This window comes from Serinus canaria, chromosome 2 (assembly GCF_022539315.1).
Source record: "Serinus canaria isolate serCan28SL12 chromosome 2, serCan2020, whole genome shotgun sequence".
In the NCBI taxonomy this organism is placed as follows: Eukaryota; Metazoa; Chordata; class Aves; order Passeriformes; family Fringillidae; genus Serinus; species Serinus canaria.
In genome coordinates this window covers 8267036-8287416 of record NC_066315.1, presented here as the reverse complement: position 1 = coordinate 8287416, position 20381 = coordinate 8267036, and the positions used below count along the sequence as shown (strand labels likewise).

The window sequence follows — 20381 nt, the reverse complement described above, 5'->3', positions numbered from 1 at the left end:
GGAACTATCTCAAGCTCCTTTATAAGCAGCCAAATCTGAAGTTGTCTATAGAAAAAAGAGGGACCACAAGGACTAAATCTGACCATTAAAGAACAAAGCAAACAGACAAAAGAACCACCAAGAAAGCAAACAGAAAACCCTCTGACACTAACAGATCTTAGGCCAGCTGAGAGATATAGACAAAAGTGAATGGTTGCAATTTGATATCACACAAATCAACATAAACTGGAATAAAAGTACACACCTATGCTAGTTCCAAAAGCATCTCACCCTTGCTATCGTCAAGACATGAAAGTCTTTCCAAAACCACAATACCAGGAAATATTGGGTTAAGATAATTTTGGGTTTGCTGCTCTCACAAGAAAAAGACACATTTTCCTCCCCTTGCTCAACTCTCAATAACCAATATTTCCCTCACCAAATAAAATCAGCCTTCTCAAATAGGAAAAAATAACAAAAAAAGAGCAGACAATAAAAAGTGGAAAGTTTTCAGCCAGCACAGAGAAATCAGTAATCTCAAAGAAGGGTCTGAACAAGTGAATTTCAACAAAAATCAGCTACTAAATCTGCCCTGTCATCCTGGAGAGCACCAGAAATGCAGGTTTTTCCCAAACCCAAGCTCTGGGCTACTTAATGAGATAAATGTACAAATTAACATGATAAAGACGTCAGACTGGCCCTTTCAAGTCTCCAATTTCATAAGCATGCCTCATTAAACAGGAGCAGTAGCAAGGACACAAATGTTTCAGGAAAAGAACTTGGAAAAAATGGGGAAAAGTATCCAAGAACAATGTTACATTTGTACTCCCAAATAACTGGGACCTTCCAGCTCTCAGTTAACACCCTCCAGGGTTTGAGAAAGGACAGAGATCTGAAAATTCAACATTTAAATATATATAAAATAAATATACTACTAATAAATATATTACTTCTATATCCAAAATCCTATTATTTTAATTATTTCAGTGACTGGGGGATGGGACTCAGTCAAGTAACAACACAATAGGAGCTGATGGTTGATGAAGATGTGTCACTCCTTCATCTCCCCTCCCCAATGATGCTTCAATTGAAAACAACACATGAAGGATTAAAACCAAGATTACTGTGTTCATCCAGCCTTTTTCCCATCTTCAAGAAACTATGTCCTACACTGAATGAGGCCAGTAGGTAAAACCCCCAAGCAATTACATTAGGCAACATATCCCTGTGCAGCATTTATAATTGCCAAGACACCCACAGAACTCAACACTTACAAAGAGAGCTTTGCAATTCAAAGAGAATAATATTAACCAAAAAAAAAAATATTCCAACACATACAAATATATCCCAACACATACAAATAGTATTCTATTAGATACGGTTGTAAAATAAGATTTCTGAAATTATCAGCAAGATGAAACTCTAGAATCTCCTGCTCTGCAACTGAAACCACTTACCTCACAATTTCACTACTGAATTTTTGATAATCTCTCTTTAATAAAATACAGCTAATAATAAACACAAATTAAAATTTTTACTAAAACTAAATGCTTTTATACTTCAAAGTCTCAGCTCAGTGAAAATACTCTAAAACTACTGTCAAGCCCTATTAAAACCAGCTTTGCAGAAGCAGTTTACCCCTGGGCAAAAGCTTCCAACTTCTGATGTAACAGCCGCTTGACTCTTTCAGATCTTATCAAGCGATGAGTAGGGCAGCTAAACCTGAAATGTGACCAGTCAGCAGCTAAGAGCCTACCCAGTTATGCAACAAAGGCCAAAAGTTCAGAAAATATTGTCATACAAAACATTCTGCCTGCAGTACTGATTTTAAGGTTTCTGAATAGCCAATCCTGGGGACAGGAGGCAGCACAAAAGGGACCCAGACTGAGCAAGTTATTTAACTACTCTCAAAGCAGAGCAGCTCCTTGGTGCACCTCAGCACCCTCCCTCAAACAGCTGCACTGGCCTGACAGAGAGCAGACACTGCTCATCAGCAAACAGCAGAACACCCTGCACACCAGAGCTACTGCCCAAATTCCTCAGTCACATACTCCTGCAGCAATGAAAACTACCCCTCAACCTAGCAGAACACCAAGGAAGAGGAAACTAATGCCTCTGGAATGACAGTAAATGTAGAGCAGTTGATTTACTCCAAGGGCTCAGCTCAGTGGAAAACTACTTACAGTAAAATTTGTTTACTACAATCACTTAAGTGATTATTAGAGAAGACAGAAATCTACTTGGAATATTTTTTTCTCCCTTTTTGAGTGAAAAACCACTGGCAAAGTCTGAACAAGTCTATTACTAAAAAGGAATCATAAAAAAATAACAGAAATAAGTGAAATCTTTTCTCCCAGAAAGAGCAGATCAGTGTAGCTAGCAGCTTGATTTCTGTCTCATAAAAGAGCACACATTCTCCCTCAAAATAACCCAGAGCACACACACTTCTCTATCTTTAGAACAGTCATATTGTTAAAGAAGCCAATGCCTAAGCTCTCCTGCTCTTCCCCAACTTAAAACTGAAGTAGAACTTGGAGGATAGGAATTTAAACATTAAGTAAAGTAAGAAAGATTTTAAAAATTAAGTTGGGCAAATTCAAGTACTAGCAAATTACATTTAAACCACCTAGGTCTACAAAATATTTAAAAGCAAAACCAAAAGATTAATTGCAAAATTACACACCACAAATACTTTGTATTTATCCTATTTTAAAAGGCATCTCTACACAATGCTCTATATTCCTCAAGGCAAGTACATGTTTGGCACAATCTAACATTGGCTGACACATGCAAAACAACCAACATCTTCATTAGAATCTAAATGTGCACTGCTCTGAATGTTAAGAGTACAAAATGCCAGAATGGGAAAACAGAACAATGCAATTCAGCACACAGAACTGAACATGGAAATATTCTACCTACCTATCCCAGTCGTCATCTCCAGCTCTTCTTCTCCAAGACCTTTCTGCACCAGGCTTATCGAACTGATCAAAGTCATCATCTGAAAAAAAAAAAAAAAAGAGTGACTACATTAAATAATTCTTACTGAAACTGAAGCACAGAACAGAACTCTCCAACTAGTTAGAAAGTGGTGTGTTCATTGACAGCACTGGGCACACTTGGGGAGTAACCTCCCAAAGATGTGCAAAATTCAGAGTTCTGGCTCTCCATTCATTCACAAAAGTCTTATAAATTCATATAACTACCCAATACAGCAATACAAATACATTACCTAACCCCCCTACCCCTGTTTCCTATAAAAATGGATTAAAAGGAGTCCAAAGTTCTTTTTACACCTGCACAGTCTCTTGGTTGAATTAAGTCAGTGGGCTTCCAAATGGGTCTGTGGTCTTCTGAGATCACAGTGACCTTTTACTTCTGCCTTGTTGGCAGGCTTTGGACCCCTTGGCTATAGCTCAAGTTTCAGGGCCCAGCTGCAGGGTCAGTTTCTTCATTTTCACAATAGCTCCAAATATTTATCCTGCTTCTTCAAACACACTAAGACAAGTAAGTGATTTATATCTTAGCCTTAACTACTCTATCTGCTAATAATTAACTATTCCCCATTAATTCTATTCTTCTTGGTATACTCTTAATCATTATAAATTGTTTTTAACATCCTAACTAAATCTAGCTAAACTCTTAACTCTTTCAGTTTCTTTAAACCTTTGATTCAAAATTAAAGGTTGCCAAAGCAACCACACAGATGGCATTTTCTGGGTGGGTGTAGGAGTGTGCACGTTATTTAGAAGATGCAAAAAACCTTTTTCTACTCTTCAATTAGCATGAAGAAAACAGATGAATACTAGCACAGAATTATAGCATCATTAAGGTTGGAAAAGACCTGTAAGATTGTCAAGTTCAACCACCAACTCAGCTCCACCACCATGTTCACCACTAAACCACGTCCTCACGTACCATATCCACATGTTTTTGGAACCCTTCCAGGGAGGATGACTTCACTTCTGCCTGCTCCAAAGCTTTACACTCTTTTCAAACATGGAGTCTAAACCTCCCCTGGCACAACTTTAGGCCTTTTCCTCTCATCCTGTCCCTTGTTACCTGGGGAAGAGACAGACCCATCTGGCTACAGCCTCCTCTCAGAGAGATAAGGTCCCCTGAGTCTCCTTTTCTCCAGGCTGACTCCCCAGCTCCCTCAGCTGATCCTTGACAGACTTGTGCTCCAGACCCTGCACCAACTTCCCTGCCTTTCTCTGGACACACTCCAGCACCTCAGTGTCTTTCCTGTAGTGAGAGGCCCAAAACTGAACACTAGATTTGAGGTGTGGGCTCACCAATATCAAGGAAAAAGGGATGATCACAGCCTTTGCCTTGCTGGCCACAAACACAAACCAAGGTGGCCTTCTTGGCCACCTGGGCACACTTCTGGCTCATGGTCAGCCACTATCAACTGACATCTCCATGCGTCAACAACAAAAAAAGCCCAGAATGTACTACACAGCTTTGCCTCTTCTCACTGTTGTGACAAGGATCACCAAGGGAAAGAGAGCATGAGCTAAATCACCAGCAACATCTGCCAGTGAAGGTCATTCCAGAAACAGCAGCTCCCCAGAAATGCATGGAACTGAGATGCAGTGGAGGTAACATCATCTGCCGGATCTTTGCTTGCCTTGGAGGCCACAAGCTCAACCACTAACACTGAGCCTGCAAAGGCACTCTGAAAATAGGAGTAAACATCAGGACAGCACAGGGCAGGTCAGCAGCAGCAATGCAGCACAAGAGAGAAGTCAGATGGAAAAACCATCACTCCTCAACTGCGGCAGTAAAACCACCAGAAGCCACTCTGTACCTAAACATGCACTTGCCTTCCAAGAAGCAACTGCTGCTCCATATTTCTCTCAATAAATACCCTAATTTAGCCCACCACTTCCTCTTGCATAGCTTAGTTTGCAAATGACAATTCTGCTACTTAAAAATGTAAAAACTTCCATTTCCCTGCAAGAATATGCAAAGGTCACTTGCTCTGTTCAGACATCATGTCTTGTCACCAGGAAACTGGAAGCACATACTCTCACATACACTCAACCTCCACTATCCCCTTCTCTGACTACAGCCCAACAGAGAATGCACACCTGGACTCACTCTCTGTTCACATATTTTAACAAATTGGGTAAGAATCAAACAAGTGGACAAAAGCTATGCTCAACATGGAGGGAAACCTGCTGCAGTGGAATGGCCTCCAAAATACAGCAGGTCAAGCAATCCAGTCCTTGCAATCTGACACTGAATTGGGACTGCTAAAATGCCATAAATCCACTTACCCTTCTCAGTCTATTTGCATTCAACTCTTTGACCAAGTATACTGCCAAGGAACAACTGTTTTATTGAACTGTGTTTCTTGTTTGGTTGGTTTCTTTAAAAAAATCTCCAAAACCAAATCTGTCTTCAGCTTTTTAAACTCAGCCCAGTATCCTTAAGCGAATATTTCCCATATGCAATGACAAATCTATTCACTCCTCACTTCATCTTATCAAAATATCAGTGTTGGTGACTGATGGAAGTTTAAAAGAAAGTAAAAACATTAAAAAGAGAAAATCTAGATCTTGCATCATCACTATATTAAGAATATTCAAACCAGAAATTTCAAGCATAAATAGCTATGAAAGAGGGTCAGTAAGAATTATGATGCAATATAAGCCAAGCGTAGCAACTCTTTTATTTTGAAACAGTAGCTAGAAATAATTCTCCTTGATGAGCTTCTCTCCTTTACTATCAACAGACATGTCTATATTTTAATTTATCCTTTCTATTTTAACTGACTTGTATAAGCTAAAACCATTGAAAACAGTTGTTTTACATTTCTCTGCTCAAACATCTACATATTGCAACCTCCTATTCCAATTCCTATTTCACTCACAGAGGCAAACCAAACAAATACACAAGTATTTCCCATCTTCCTCTTGAACACTAAATTAACTAATTCTGTGGTCTCTGGGGGAAAAGAAAAAAAAGACCACATCACTCTCTTTATGGTCATTCAAAACCATGCTGCAATGCCTGTCTTAGTGCACTGACATTTTAAGGGCACAAATATCCTACACTGACACTATTCCTACAGCTGAATTACAGTAATCCACTGACTTGATGTAACCACCACCAAAGATTGTTTTTTAAGGTAAAATAACTGGTTTGACAGCAACCTAAATAACAAGTGTCCACATATTGCCTAACACAGCTCAAGAAAATGACGACCATCAGGAAGACTGTAAATTCATTTTAAGCTATGCCTGCTTTCAAGATAGATTTATTTTTTCATTTCAGGCACCCCTTTAGCACTAGAGTTGCATTATAAACCAGAAGCACTTGAAGATCTGAGCTTTTAGCACAAAAACCTTCCAGAGATGGACCTTCACATCAGCCAGGTTTAAATCTAGACAACACAAAATTACAAACCAAATCCTTCTTCTGTCCACATATAATCTGTCCACAGCACAGTGAAATACTTTTTGATACAACTCATGGTTGACTTTTCCAACCCAGATATCAAAGTTTCACAGCCATAAAAATGTTTCAACCTATTACTACTGCTAGCGAAGAAATTACAGCAAAAAATAGCCCAAGTTTCTGAACCTGGCAAGTGTGGACCTGAATTCTCACCATTCAGCCAGCATCATGAACCTCCATGCTCCAGCCCTTCCAACCCCTCCAAATTTCTCACATCTCATTCCTTACTTATGAGCAACTTCCACCAAAACTCAGAGCTGAATCACATTAAGCAAAGCTCTTTTCCCAAGTGCCCTCTTGGGATGCAAACAAAATCTTCAAAAATGACTGGTCCATTTGCCTGTAGTGATCACACCTTGCAAGAACTGCTCCACACATCCCCTTCACCTCCCTGTTCTCATCTCTTCTCTCCCCATCTCAACACACATGATATAAAGATCTTTGGGACAGAAGGAGACAGCTTTCCTTTCTTATGCTTATTTGTTCTGTGACAGCGGACACTGACAATGAATGTTACAAATTATGCCATTTTGACATTAAGGACTGTAAGAGCCCAGAGCAGGTTGTACCTTTCCTTTAAAAAAGGAGGTCACAACAGTTACACACCTACAAACAGCCTTCTGTGCCAGCTTTATTTGTGAGACAGCAGCTCTGAAATGGACTCAGGCCTAGCACCTGCAATGTGCTGTAATACCTAACAGTTCTCATGAGGCATCACTTTCTCTCCATTTCTGAAACCACACAGACATTTATTTTTCTTTGACCTGTCTAGGCAACAACATTGTAAAATACCAGTAAACAACAATCAACGTAACATTTATAGCTGCTTCTCCTTGAGAAACTTCTAAGTCAATGTTGGTGTCACGGGTGGTTAAATGCCTGTAAAACATTAACTTGTACAGAAATAAAACCATTCAGCACCAGCAGAGTTCACAACCACTGAGAACAACAGCCAAAGTTTAATTTTTTTCTAATAATTCTCAGTATTACTGTGTGGAAGATAGTAGGAAAAAAATAGATGGTGGAAATCCATGAGAATAAGGTTTTAAAGCATTCAAATGCCTATGGCAGGGAAGAAGTTCTGTATCTCTTCCAGCAGTCGTACACAGCAACTGTTGCTAAGACACGCCAGGCACTGGCCACGGTTCCTCCTCCAGCAAAGCTCATCAAGATGATGTTTGTGCATCAGCTGGGTACCAGGTGGAAGATGCTGATAGATGATCACTAAACACATTAAGCCCCTTCCGATTTCCAGGCAAAACTAGTAATAAAACAAAAAAAACTCCACAGCAAACCAAGGGAGACCTATCCAACACCAAAAAAAGCAGTACCTGAGTAAGGAAGCAGAACAGGCCAGTTTTAGAGGGAAAACCAAAGCAATCCACCACTTGGCTCTTCCTAAGGTGGCAGGGAAGTTTCAGGATGCTGCAGAGATGGACCAATGCTGGCTGATTTGTCAGACCAGCCTGCCATGCAAGGCCAGCTGTGAAGCACAATAAACACAAACATACTTGGGCCCCCGTGGCATTTACATTCTCTGAAAAATCCCTTTGCCCAGGATTTTTCTCCTGGGAAGCTGAGAAGTCTCAGAGAAAAGGAAAATAATATTATCCCACTTGCTTCTCTTGTGCTGTGCTCACATGTGGGATGTGTTTGGAGATTGTTTACCCACAGGTGATTGTTTCATTGGATTCAGGAGTCAGTTGTTTTGACTCTCTGGCCAATCAGGGCCAAGCTGTGTCCAGACTCTGGAAAGAGTCACAAGTTTTCATTATTATCTTTTTAGCACTTAGTAAGTATCCCTTCTTTAGTAGAGTTTAGTATAATATTCTTTAATATAATATAGCATTATAGAGTAATACATTAGCCTTCTGAGAACACGGAGTCAAATGCTTCATTCTGCTTTCATTGAGGCATCTCCCAGCAAATACAACAGGCCCCACACTAAAAGGTTCCTATTTTATTGATATTTACTCTGGTGCTGCACAAGCAGTGATGCAAGTTGTTCTATACAGATTAAGTTCTGGTTTTAGGTTATATGGTTAAAACTGGTATCTTTTTTCCTGTTCTATGAGAACAGATCATCCACACCAGAAATCCACAAAATACAAGCTTCGTTTCTTCTCTGGCTGTGCTGATGGCAGTTTCTAACTCTGTGGACACCCCTTCAATAAAGTCCTCACTAATTTTTTTTGTGTAAAATGGAAGTCTTAAGCTGCACAGTCAAGTCTCACAAGCGTAGGAGGTGAATCAGCAGAACACTGCAGAGCTCTTAACATCTTAAAATGGTACTAAGAGCCTAAAAAGGTAGTCACACATAGCAACTGTTGCTACGATGGAGTATTTTACTGCAGTGACATGGCCAAGACTTCTGGAGTAAGGAAAACATTTGACAACTGCATTTTTAGTCCTCCCAGACCTACACCTAAAAGCTTTCTGGAACACTAACCAGGTGCTATCTCACAAACCTGTACACTTCAAAATTCTGTGTTCTGGTTTGCTTCAGCATTACACTTTCACAAACACAAAGCCTATTGTCATTTTAGGCACTGAAGACTTCTCCTGATTGAAAACAAGATGGAGATGCCACAATGATCCTATAACTCAATGGATAAAAAAGTCCTACATACTCTTTATCCGACAGGTCTCTCAAAGAAGTAGCTAAAACTCACTGCTTTGGGGCAAAATAAAAATAAACCCAGCATGATTCTTTGATAGGTAAGGGAGCTAGTAAAAGAAAAAAAAAAAAAAAGAAAATAACAGAAAATTAGAGGAGAAAAGGTCATTTACCACATGAAAAACACAATTTCTCTGTTCTTCAAACAATACTGAATATAACAAGGCCATCTTGCTCTATCCCATTCAAAACACTAAACATGACAACTTGGCAACATTTCAAGAGCAAGACTCCAGCTTAAAAACATTTTACCAGATTGTCTTTATGTAATAACATATTTCTACAAAATAATTTTCTTCATATTTTCATTGTTAAAGGTTACACAACACATAGGAATTGTGAAAACTTGATTTTCCACACCTGAGTACACCATGTAAAAACAGCTAAACAGTGAACTGAATTTTGGTATCTCTTGCCATACAACACAAAATAACAGGTTTCATGAGCAACCTCATGAAACCTGTACATTGTCTGTAGCACAGCTGGCAATGTAACTGTACTATAAAAAACAGTTTAACAAAAACTTCTGGTAACAAATCCTGACAGCATCTGGCAGGAAAAAAACCATGAGGTCAACAGGAATTTCTGAATCCAAGTGTGTGCCACAAACCCAACACTTCATGAAGCCCACTACAAATTCAGTCCCACTTACTACAAAATAATCAACATTTCTACACCATGACAAAAACCATTCAGTCTTACTACCACATTATGCATAAATACACCACACTCAAACACAAACAGTTTAGTTTATCTGTTCAGGGACAGACACCAGACAGCCTTGATAGTGGTAAACAATTACTCATAGAAGCTTTAAGTACTTGGTGACTAAGTATAACAACCTAATAACTGCCTAACACGTTCCTCCATTAGTGTACTTCATGTTTTGTTTCCCAATTATTTCTGTAGACAAAATTTAGCTTCCTCAAATAAATAAACCAAAAAGAAAGTTCTACAGGAGAGAAATGATTTTTATCTTCTTATAATCAACTTTTTTTAATAGAGTTTGTATGCAAAGCAAGTCACTAGCAGTATGCAAAATCAGAACTAATTATGCTATGCTGTCTGGAATTCAAATTTTCTAATCAATGCTTGAAAGAAACAGGGCCTCCTCTTCCTTTTCTTTTTAAATTAATAAACTACATCTAAACCCAAAACCACCAAGTCGCAAAAAAAAAAAAAAAATTGAAGTCTGATTGAACTAGAAAATAAATTTGCTTTGGAAAACCAAAAGTGCCATAGTCTTTGTATTAAAAAAGCAGTGAAGGAAAACTGAGAGCTTAAATGAAATCCACATGTGCTTGGTTCCCAAATGGATTTGGACACTGATGAGAAACTGCAACTCTCCAGAAACTCTCCAGTATCTTTCACAGCAAGCAAAAGTTATAGTTAAAACTGAGGCTGCACTACAGCACAACATAACAGGATGAATCATGTCACTTGGAGTTTTTTTGGTCAAGACTGTGACAGCCATCCTCTTAAATAATCTGACAACAAATTCTATGTGATCTAAAATCTGAGGTTTAGTATTTGATACAAAAAAGCTTGGCCTGGCTTTTGTAAAAACAACTGATACTAAGGCTATGTTTATTTCAGATGACCTGAAAAGAGAAGACATTGAGAAGAGTGAGACCTTGTCAAAAAAGCAGAGATTAAACATTGCTGTGTTTAAAGGACATCTCCCTGCCTCAAGCACACTGAAGTAGGACTGGTTTTTGGCGCTAGCTCTTAGTACAATGCTACATACAACACAAGTGCACTGGTTCTTGGTACACCCTGAGCATATTATTTCATGAACTGTAAAATCTTTAGACCTCTAAGACTTGGAGAAGTTTTAATGTGTGCATCACCTAGGCACAAATGCAGAATCTATTTCCAGTCCCTGGAGGCCACTGCTGAATAGCCTGAAGCACAAGTTCAAGTGAATTTGTCACCCTGGACAACTTCTACTGCATCCTTGGACAGTGATCCACCACACACAGAATGTACCACACATGCTGTGCTAGCAGGATCAGTTTTGCTCCACTTTTTATCAACCGCTTCACAAGAGGCTTTTAAAACCCTGACATTGCTGAGAGTGCAACAGCAGACCTCAGACATGCTCAAATGAAATGAAGCTGCTGACAGCCTCAGAGGTAAAGAAACACCCATTCTGCTACTCTCCATGCAGGACTTCCAGCAGGAAGGAACACATCTGTCAATGGGACCCTCTCCAACTCCTCCTCCACCCCATCTCATGTCATGACTCACAACCCCAACACATCTCCACCCAAAGTCTTCCAGACCACTGATGTTCATCAGAAGTAAACTAATCCGAAAAGAAAATTTACAATAATTTTCCCTTACTGCAGTATGGCAGACAATGAAAAGATTCTCCTTGCTTTGTTTTGAACATGGTTTGTTGTTTAACCTGTAACCATCTCTCCCTAAATGAGACTAATATCAGCTGCACACTGACTCCAGAAATATCAAGATAAATATCAAGAAAAAAAATTCAGCATTTATACAAAATGGTTGTTACCCTATATGATCATTAAACCGTGTAATAGTCCAGGTTTGAAGGAACCCTCCAACAGCACCTTGTCTCCCATGAAAAAGGGAGCCTAGAGGAGATAATTTATCTAGCACCATGTCCAAACATACCCCAAAAGCCTCCTGTAACAGAGGTTCCATCATGTCCCTGAGGAAATTTTTCCAGCAACTGATTATCCTCCCTGTTAAAAGAGTCTTTCTTGCAGCAAGTAAAGCCTCTCCTGGTGCAATTTGTAGCCACTGTCCTTTGCCTGCTCTGTATGGATCCTTGTGAAGAGATAGCCTCCATCCTCTGTACTCACTGTTTAAGATCATGTTACTCAATATTCAGTCTTCTCTCTGGTTCTGGTTTTGTATGTAAAATTGGAACAAAGTTTGGGAAGCAGCGCCTTATCAATGAGCAACTAGGAGCCCTCAAGGTCCCTCATCACTAGCACACCCACCTCAACTTTTCATGTTTCAACATGCAGCCATTCTACAACTTCAAGCAGGCTGGATCAGGTTGATTAGCTAAAGAATTTGCAAACTATTATGCAACTGTGAATTACTCCCAGAGACCTCACAGACCATCACTTCAAAACTTTCTAGTTTGTGAAAGCCAACACCAAAAGAGCCTTAACCTTCATCCTTAGAAAGCTTTGCTGCACCAACACATCTGGTCACAAAAGTACTTGTGAACGATTTATTCTAAAGAATCACACCAGTTTTTCCCCAAAGCTTTAAAAACTATAAATGAGCAATGAGTCCATAAATGCTGTCCAAAAGACACATCACCTTCCTTCCATCAAAAACATTTAAATGTTCAGCCAACACAGACATTCCACATTTCATTCTCAGTCCTGTAGCATACCCTTACAGAGGATGTGAACTTTAATCTGCATCTTCAAAACCAAAGCTATCTAATTTTGTCAGCTGTTATGTTACAATGTCAAATTAACACTAATTTATACTCCAAATACTTATTTTGTACTATTTTACCAATCATTAGTCTTTTTTTTTCTTTTTAAGAAAACAGTGGTGTGCTGTTATGCCCATATTTTGAAGTCTTTTCCTCACCCCAAAAATTCAAAAACTAAATCCCAAACATTAGCTTCTACAGTTAAAATTTTAAATGACCAAAATCACTTAGTTTGGGGCTTCTTTCACATGCTACCACCACGGACTTTAGATTGCAGTCCCCTCCCAAAACCAGCTGCATATTCCATTTTTCTAAGTTCTAAGTTTTTTTGACTGGGTTTTAAAACAACCCCAACCAGGAATTTTCCCTGAGTAGTCACATGGACCACATAAGTGTGTGACCTGTGGGTTCCTCCATTCAGCAAGTGTTGCACCAAGAGTAAACAAACACTGTCTAGATGGGGCAGGGATCATATTTAAGTGGCCACCATTTCCTGATGAGCACAGTGTGAACGCTGAACAAACAACTGCTTGTACCCACTTAAAATAAAGGGATCCCAATTCACCCTTGGACACAAATGGAACTCCACAACAACAAAAATCAGCCTTGAAATGGCAGTTTCACCTCTTTGTTGAAAGTGTCTGCTGCAGCACATGAAAGCATGTACATTCAACTTGAAGTGGTTTTAAACATGAGAACCAAAATGCTTCAAAAGTGAAACTTTCCTTAAATTACTCTATCCTCACAATACCACAAAAACTAAAACTTCCATCTAGTACATGAATGGCAACCTTACTTCTACATCACAAGTGGAACCACAGACCTGAACCACAGAAATTAGCACAAGGACTTTTGAAAAGTAACTCCAATATTGCAGAATATTTAATAGTATTATAACAACGCCCAAGGTATTAAACTATTTGCTGTTTTACCAGTAGTGCTGTCCTTCCTAGCCTTCTTCCCAAACTCAACTCCTAAATTTGGGAATTTCTTTGTAACATTTACCTTTATGTATGGCAAGACTTCGCATAAAAATGTAATTATTGTTATATGTCTTGTTACCCATCAAAACAACCATGGAGCACAGTCAGACCCCTCACTTGAGTAAGTACTGAACCAACCACCCCTCTCCTCCTAGACAACAACTTACAGAGACTAAATCACCAAAAACTTTTGTACAGACAAGGACAAGTGGGTTAACTGACCACTCTGATCAGTCTTTATAAAAACTGCTACTCCTAATGAAAGCAAGAACAGAAACACACAAGTCTTTTTAACTGCATGTCTCCTGAAGACTCCGGAGAGAGCCCTGAAAGACTTTCTTTTAATCACCCAACCAAATATTCTCATTTTAAAGTTTGCTTAATCTGAACTACAGAGCTGTCTATTAAAATTCTGCATGTAGAAGTATCCGTATTCATGCAGAAGCACAGTGGAACGAACACCTGAGAATCTTGGAGTCAAACACTGACTTCATTTTACACTACTCAAGTGAGATCCTCTACTTCTAGATAGTCTATAAAATAAATTATAACTACATCGCAGATTAAAGACGTGCTACTCAAGCCACACACCTGTACATGTAAAAACTATGTGAAAAAATACCAACCATCCCTAAGAGGTGTTTAGAGGAAGACTGGACGTGGCACTTAGTACTGTGGTTTAGTTGATACGGTGGTGTATGGCCCTAGGTTGGGCTGGATGATCTAAGAAATGTTTTCCAACCTAAATGATCCTGGTGATCCTATGAATGTCTTTCAATAAAACCCACCCACGTCCCCCGACGGCCCCGCACCCGCGGCGAGGCCGCTGTCTCTACGGGCCCTGCCCCGCCGAGCGGCCGCAGCCCCTCCCTCCCATCTCCGGCCCCCAGGACCCGAGCGGCGCTCCCGGGACTCCGCGGTGCCAGGGCCGCTCCCGCTCCCCCGATCCGCGCCCCCCAGTCCCGACCACGCGGGACGCGCCGCCTCCAGCCGGGCCCGCAGCAGCGTCTCCGCCCCGGGCGGGCCCTTCAGGAGCCCGCGGTCCCCGCAGCCTGCCGGCCGCGCCGCCCCGAGCCGGCCCCGCTCCCCCGGGCGCGGCCCCGAGCACCCACCTGCGCCTCCTCCCAGCGCGGCAGCCATGGCTCCTCGCCCGGCCCAGGCGGCGGCGGGTCGCGGCAGCGCCGCGGTGCCGCCCGCCGGAGCGGCGGGTGCCGGTGCCGCGGCGAAGGATTCGGGCGAGGGGCCGGGAAGGGCTCGGATTCAGCGCCCGGCGGACCCCGCTCCCGCCGCCGGAGAACAACAAACTAGCACGACATGGCGGCCGCCACCGCTGTCGCCGCCGCGCTGCATGCTGGGACGGCGGCGGACCTCGGGCCCTCCCTCCGCGGCGGGGGCGGGCGGGCGGCGCGCGCCGCTGGTTGGTCACGCCGGCGCCCCCGGCGCGTGCGCGGAGCGGGAGGGCGGCGCGCGTGCGCGGCGGCGGGGCGGGCGTGGCGCGTGCGCGGGGGCGGTGTGAGGGCGGAATGGCGGCCGGGGCGGGGCATGCCACAATGCGGGCTGGGTTTGCTCTCTCGGCTGCGTGTGGGGCGGCTGAGCTGGTGCAGGCTTCCTTGGCCTGCACAGACAGGGGAAATGGGAGGGAGAGACTCCCTCACGTGTCTCTTGCGGACGTGGGTAACTCCTCGTACCACCGCTGAAATGCGCGGCCCGCACTGAATCACGGGCTCAGTTAGGTTGGGAAAGACCTCTGAGATCATCGAGGCCAGCCCGTGACGGAACAGCAGCATAGCAATTACAGCGCTGCACTGAGCGCCACGTCCAGTCTTTCCTTAAACGTTTCCAGGAACGGTGACTCCACTCCTCCACCACCCTGGGCAGCCCATTCCAATCTCTAATTGCACATTTTGTCTTCCTGGGCAGCCCATTCCAATCTCTAATCGCACATTTTGTCCCACCTAAACTTCCCCTGCTGCAGTTTAAGACTACTTCCTCTTGTCCTATCGCAGGTTGCCTTAGAAATGAGATCAGCTCTCCGCTGATCACACCCTCCTTTCAGGTGGTTGTAAAGAGTGATAAGGTCTAAGTCTCCTTTTCTCCAGGCTGAACACCCCCAGCTCCCTCAGCTGCTCCTTGTCATTCTTGTGCTCCAGACCCTGCACCGGCTCTGTTTCCTTTCTGTGGGGCCGCTTCAGCAGGTCCAATGTCCTTCCTGAATGGAGGGTCCCAGAGCTGCACTCAGGGGCTGTATTGAGACTTTAGGAGTCACAGGTCCAGCTTGAACCGCCGAGTTCAGCTGCCTGTTGGGTGATAAAAATCCTCATGAGTTAATGAGTTAAATACACCATGAAGGGGATGGCTCCAGGTGTGTTTGGTAGATGTGTGGTCCCCCATCTTTCAAGGCTTGGGCATGCAAGGAAGTTAACGTGTGTATTAATTGAAGTGAAGAAGTTCAGATCATGTGGTTTGTGATTCCCCCGCTCAAACCTCACCTGAGTTCATCTCCCTTCACAGTTCACAGTTACAACACGCTCAGTTTAGTTCACTGCAAGCTGCAGCTCTCTTCCTGCTGGCACTCCAAGCACTGCCCTCCTGCTTGGCTACTTGCCCCCCTCCCATTTTCAAAGGACTCACTGTGGCTGCTGAGTATATCAGTTTGGATCACTGATCAGAAAAGTAATTACCAAAAAGTTTTCCTTTTGACTTTTCCTTCCTGACTTCTCCAAGTTTTAGTAGGGAAATCCAGACTTTTGCACAGACCATGTTAAATGCAAAATAAAATTATGTCATGTTATAAAACAAACTTCTAGGTTATACTACTCATAAGGAAACCAAATCTGACCTAAAACAATTTAATGGAGCCTACTATAACAAGACTAGTTCAAGTAAACGGCAAAACTTTCCCAGGTGGACAAGTCCTCATGGAAATAATTAACAATGTTAGTATTTAAATTATCAGCGTTATCTGATTAAACCCTCGCTAGGAGAATAGGGAAGTTCTCATGTCACTTTGTTCTGTGCTCCCTGCAGACTTGTCTCTACATTGCATTTGATCTCATTTTTCAGGTTTTCTTCACAACCATACAGATAGAGGTTTATTCTTTATGTATTCCTACAAACTCACTGCCAGATTCTGCTTTAATGTGGGAAACAGGCTATCAGTAGGTGATGCTTGCTGATCATTTAATGTGTAGTTTGTCAGTCCAGCTCTGACTGCCTGACATGGGGGTGATAAGTGAATACAACAACTACCAATGGTAAAAACCCACGAGGATTTCAGTGAGGGGCCAGGAGTTCACCAATTGCTTCTTGGTACTGATCTTTCTTTCCTGAAGCTGGTTTGCAGTACAAAAGGGTTTCCTGGCAAGGGAAGGAGTTTCCTGGACCCTTTAAAGGCTGGGTGGGGCAACTCAGCCAGACTCAGCTGCCGCGTGTTACAATTCACAACTCTCCTGTCAAAATTCTCTGTATATCTTTTGTTTGATGGTGGGAAATTGTTAAACATTAACAGTGGGCAGCTTTGTGGAATTCAGATATGTAGAAGAGTACATTTTATGGATATTTTATGCTCTATATTTTTGCCCATTTTATTAGCAAATGGTTTTGACTGACAGTCCAAACAGAAGCCAATTTACCGTTTTCTTAACAGACCAATTCAATGTTAAAGAAGAATAGCAGGACACTTATCTATTATTTTGGTCATATATAAACACTTCAGCCACTTTGCACAGCTCTGGTACAAAAAAGTGGCCATTCCCAAATGTCTGAACTTCAGCAGGTGTTAAACAGGGACCTAAATAGTAATGACAGAGACAGGTGTGGTGACTCTATTCATCTTCACTCAGAACTTTGTATGAATTTTCAAATTCCAGAAAATCTAGATTCTGTATAAAAAGCTCCAACTTTTTCTATGCACTACCTACATCATGCTATAAATGCAAATGTGCTCGTGTCTTTTCAGTGAGTTAACACACGGCTTCTGGAACCCATGAATTAAAATTATTGTATGTGAATTAACCGTCATCAGTTTAAAGAATACTTTTGGAAGTTCTGCATAAATAGCATATTTGCCTCTGCATCTTTCAAGCGAATCCTGTTGCAGTCAGGAATGCAACAGCTTGTCTTGCAAGGGGATGAAGTAAATGACAAGAGAGAGAATTCAAGATCCAATAATCCTGGTTCTGCATTCACTGCATTACTGGAGCAGGTTGCTTTGCGTTTCCTGCCTTGGATTTCTTATTTTAAACCTTTCAGTAAAAATTGTTGTGTCCTAACTTCTCTACATTAACCCATTTCTGCAGTAATAGTCATTATCACTTTATTTACAGTGGGTTTGGATGTTAGCATTTTCTTTTAAAAATAATTTGTAACTTATTTCTGGAGCAGAAATAATATTTTGAAAAATCTTTTTTATACTTAATTCATTATTTATTTTTGTACTCTAGAATGGTTAAAAATCAGTCAGAAATCCAGTACAGCAACCTTCCAAGTTTAGTTCCATGAAACACTTGGAATTAATATGAGGGTGTTTAGAACAGTTTTATCAGCAGCAAATGGTTCATAATTCCATAGACAAAATATACTTTTTACTTACTTTTGAACCACAGTTACCTCTTTGTGTGCTTGCCTTCTAGTCTGGCAAAACCAGACTGAGTTTTCACAGCGTGGCAGGCTGGGCCAGATGAATGATCCAGTCTGGGTTTGGCTCATAACCTCCTTGTGCTGAACCTCTCAGTGACACCTGACATCTTCCATCCAAAGTTAAACCTGTCTGGGTAAAGTCCTCCAAACCAGACACTCAACAGTTCTTGGGTTATTTCAGCAATATCCTGTGACGCAGCAAATGTTCTGTTGCACCTGACAGGAAATTTTGGATTTAAAATATACAAATGAGGGGTGCAAAAGCAAATTTGCTCTCTATTAGGTGTCAGTGGTCCTGATCTATGACCTGTTGGCAGTGACAGCAATCATAGGAGGCAGCAATACCTCTTGAAAGAGAGACACAGGTGAAAGGTGCTTTCCCTTGGAAAGCACCTTCCAGGCCAGTCCCTGGAAAGGCAGAGGCAGATTAGGAAATTGCAAAGACTTAAAAACTAATAAATGTCTTACTTAAGGGAAGAGAGCAGTATGAGGATTAAAACAAAGTATATGAAAAACACTGGTGATAAACTTTGAACAGAAACATTTCTGAGTATGTTATAGCCCCATGACTAACTGTAGTTTCAGAGCTTTGGGCAGTGTTCATGTGTATCCAATTTTGGTTTCACTGTAATTTTTCTTTCTGTTCCCTCCTGCCTTCTTAGTACATATTTATCCCCTTGTTGCAGCTTATCTGCCTTGTAGTCTGCAATCCACTTGATGCATCTTATTTCAACTGCAACTTCTTCAGAGCAACATGACCCTGGGACCCCTTAAGCAGCTGCAAGGGTGAAGAACAGGAGAGCTTGTGGGCTGAGAAATGGCCTGAGCAAGCAATATGTCAAGTGTGTTATTGATGTGTCATGTGTGGAGTCCCTAGAGAGCTGGTCAACCACCAAAGATCAAAATCTCAACAGAACACATACCTTGTTGTAGTGTAAAATGTATATACATTTTTACCAGCTCCACCTGGCTGCAGGGAGGTTTCGGCTGTACTTTGGGTTCTGAACAGAGAACAGCACTCAGAAGCCTGGGTAGTGCTCTGGACCCCAGTGTTTGCAATATATTTTAGGAATCTAGTGAAAAGAAATCAAGAAACTCCAAGGAAATCCAAGTGTTAAATGTTTCATGTATTTTATTTCTAATTGAGTTTTTTTTTTCAGTCTGAATGCTGGAAATCTTACTAAGCTTTGCTTGATTTTGTCAGGATTCCATCTGGTGTCAGGAATGGCACGTGAACCAGGGTGAAGTTGACAAATGTAAGGCAGTCCTTCCTTTCAAGAATAACTCAGTGTAGTGGATAATGTCTAAGATCCCCCATTCTTAGGTAAAGGGAGTGGTACCCCATGATAAACACATTGGAATAAATAAAAGTTAGAAGTGTTTCCCAAGACTTCCTGACAAGGAGCCAATGTACAGCATTGTTGGCCTTGCCCAAGTGCTGAGCTTTGGGAAGAGCTTGCTTTCTCTGGACACAGGCCAGGCTGTAAAAGAGCAGAAGGACATGTGATGGCTCTAGGCAAACCTCAGGGCATCACAAGGAGCTCCTGTGGCTCAGATTCCTGTGACGTGACCCATACCTGTGAGCAAAGCACAGTGCTCTGTGGAGCCCCACTGAACACTGTGCACAGGTACCAAATGTCAGCAGTCATGTACGAACTTCCAGATACGAGCTCATGTTCCTAAGAACTCCTCGTGCCAGAAGGCTATAATCCCGTTAAAAGCCTCTGGGAACTGCTGCAATGCAAATAATAGTAGCAATAATTAGCTCTGCTTTAATTGATACTGTGTATTCCTCAAATGTCAGTGAAAATTTGCTTTGCTAAGCCAACAACTTCTCCCCTGGAACTCTGCTGTCTTTACCAGAATTACACCAGGGGTGAGTTTGGATCATTGTAGGTTCCTGGCATAAATTATCAGCTGTTGATTCTTTGCCCTTTAAAACTTGGCAAGCATACAAGAAGAGTTTGCCAGACATGCAAGAACTAGGTCTATGCATTTATGGGTAAATCCTCTGGGACTATGCACAGAAAGGAGTACAATTTGCTAGAAGTAGCCAGCTGTGAAATCCAGGAACTCCTGCACACAGCTCAAGCAACTTAGAGCATATTTAGCCTGGCGTCAATACCAGCCGTTCCTGGAAGCAGTTTTTGCACCCTCAGCTTTATGAAAGTAGAATGTGATAGCAATAAACCCTGTAAATGTGTGGAAA

At 41.7% G+C, this 20381-nt stretch overlaps 1 protein-coding gene across 5 annotated transcripts in view; it reads right to left on the bottom strand.

Moving 5' to 3' along the window:
- The window catches only part of RBM33 (RNA binding motif protein 33), a 102846-nt gene extending 87954 nt beyond the window's left edge, over positions 1-14892 (bottom strand). For 4 of the 5 annotated variants that reach the window (XM_050970316.1, XM_050970318.1, XM_050970317.1 and 1 more), the window contains exons 1-2: positions 14647-14884; positions 2902-2980 (exon numbers count right to left, since the gene is read on the bottom strand). In XM_050970316.1, coding sequence (XP_050826273.1) covers positions 2902-2980; positions 14647-14674 — 107 coding nt within the window. In that variant the 5' untranslated portion in view covers positions 14675-14884. Of the gene's footprint in view, positions 1-2901; positions 2981-14646 lie in introns of all 5 variants that reach the window. The other variant, XM_050970315.1, reaches the window with a different exon arrangement.
- Between the last annotated feature and the right edge of the window lie 5489 nt (positions 14893-20381).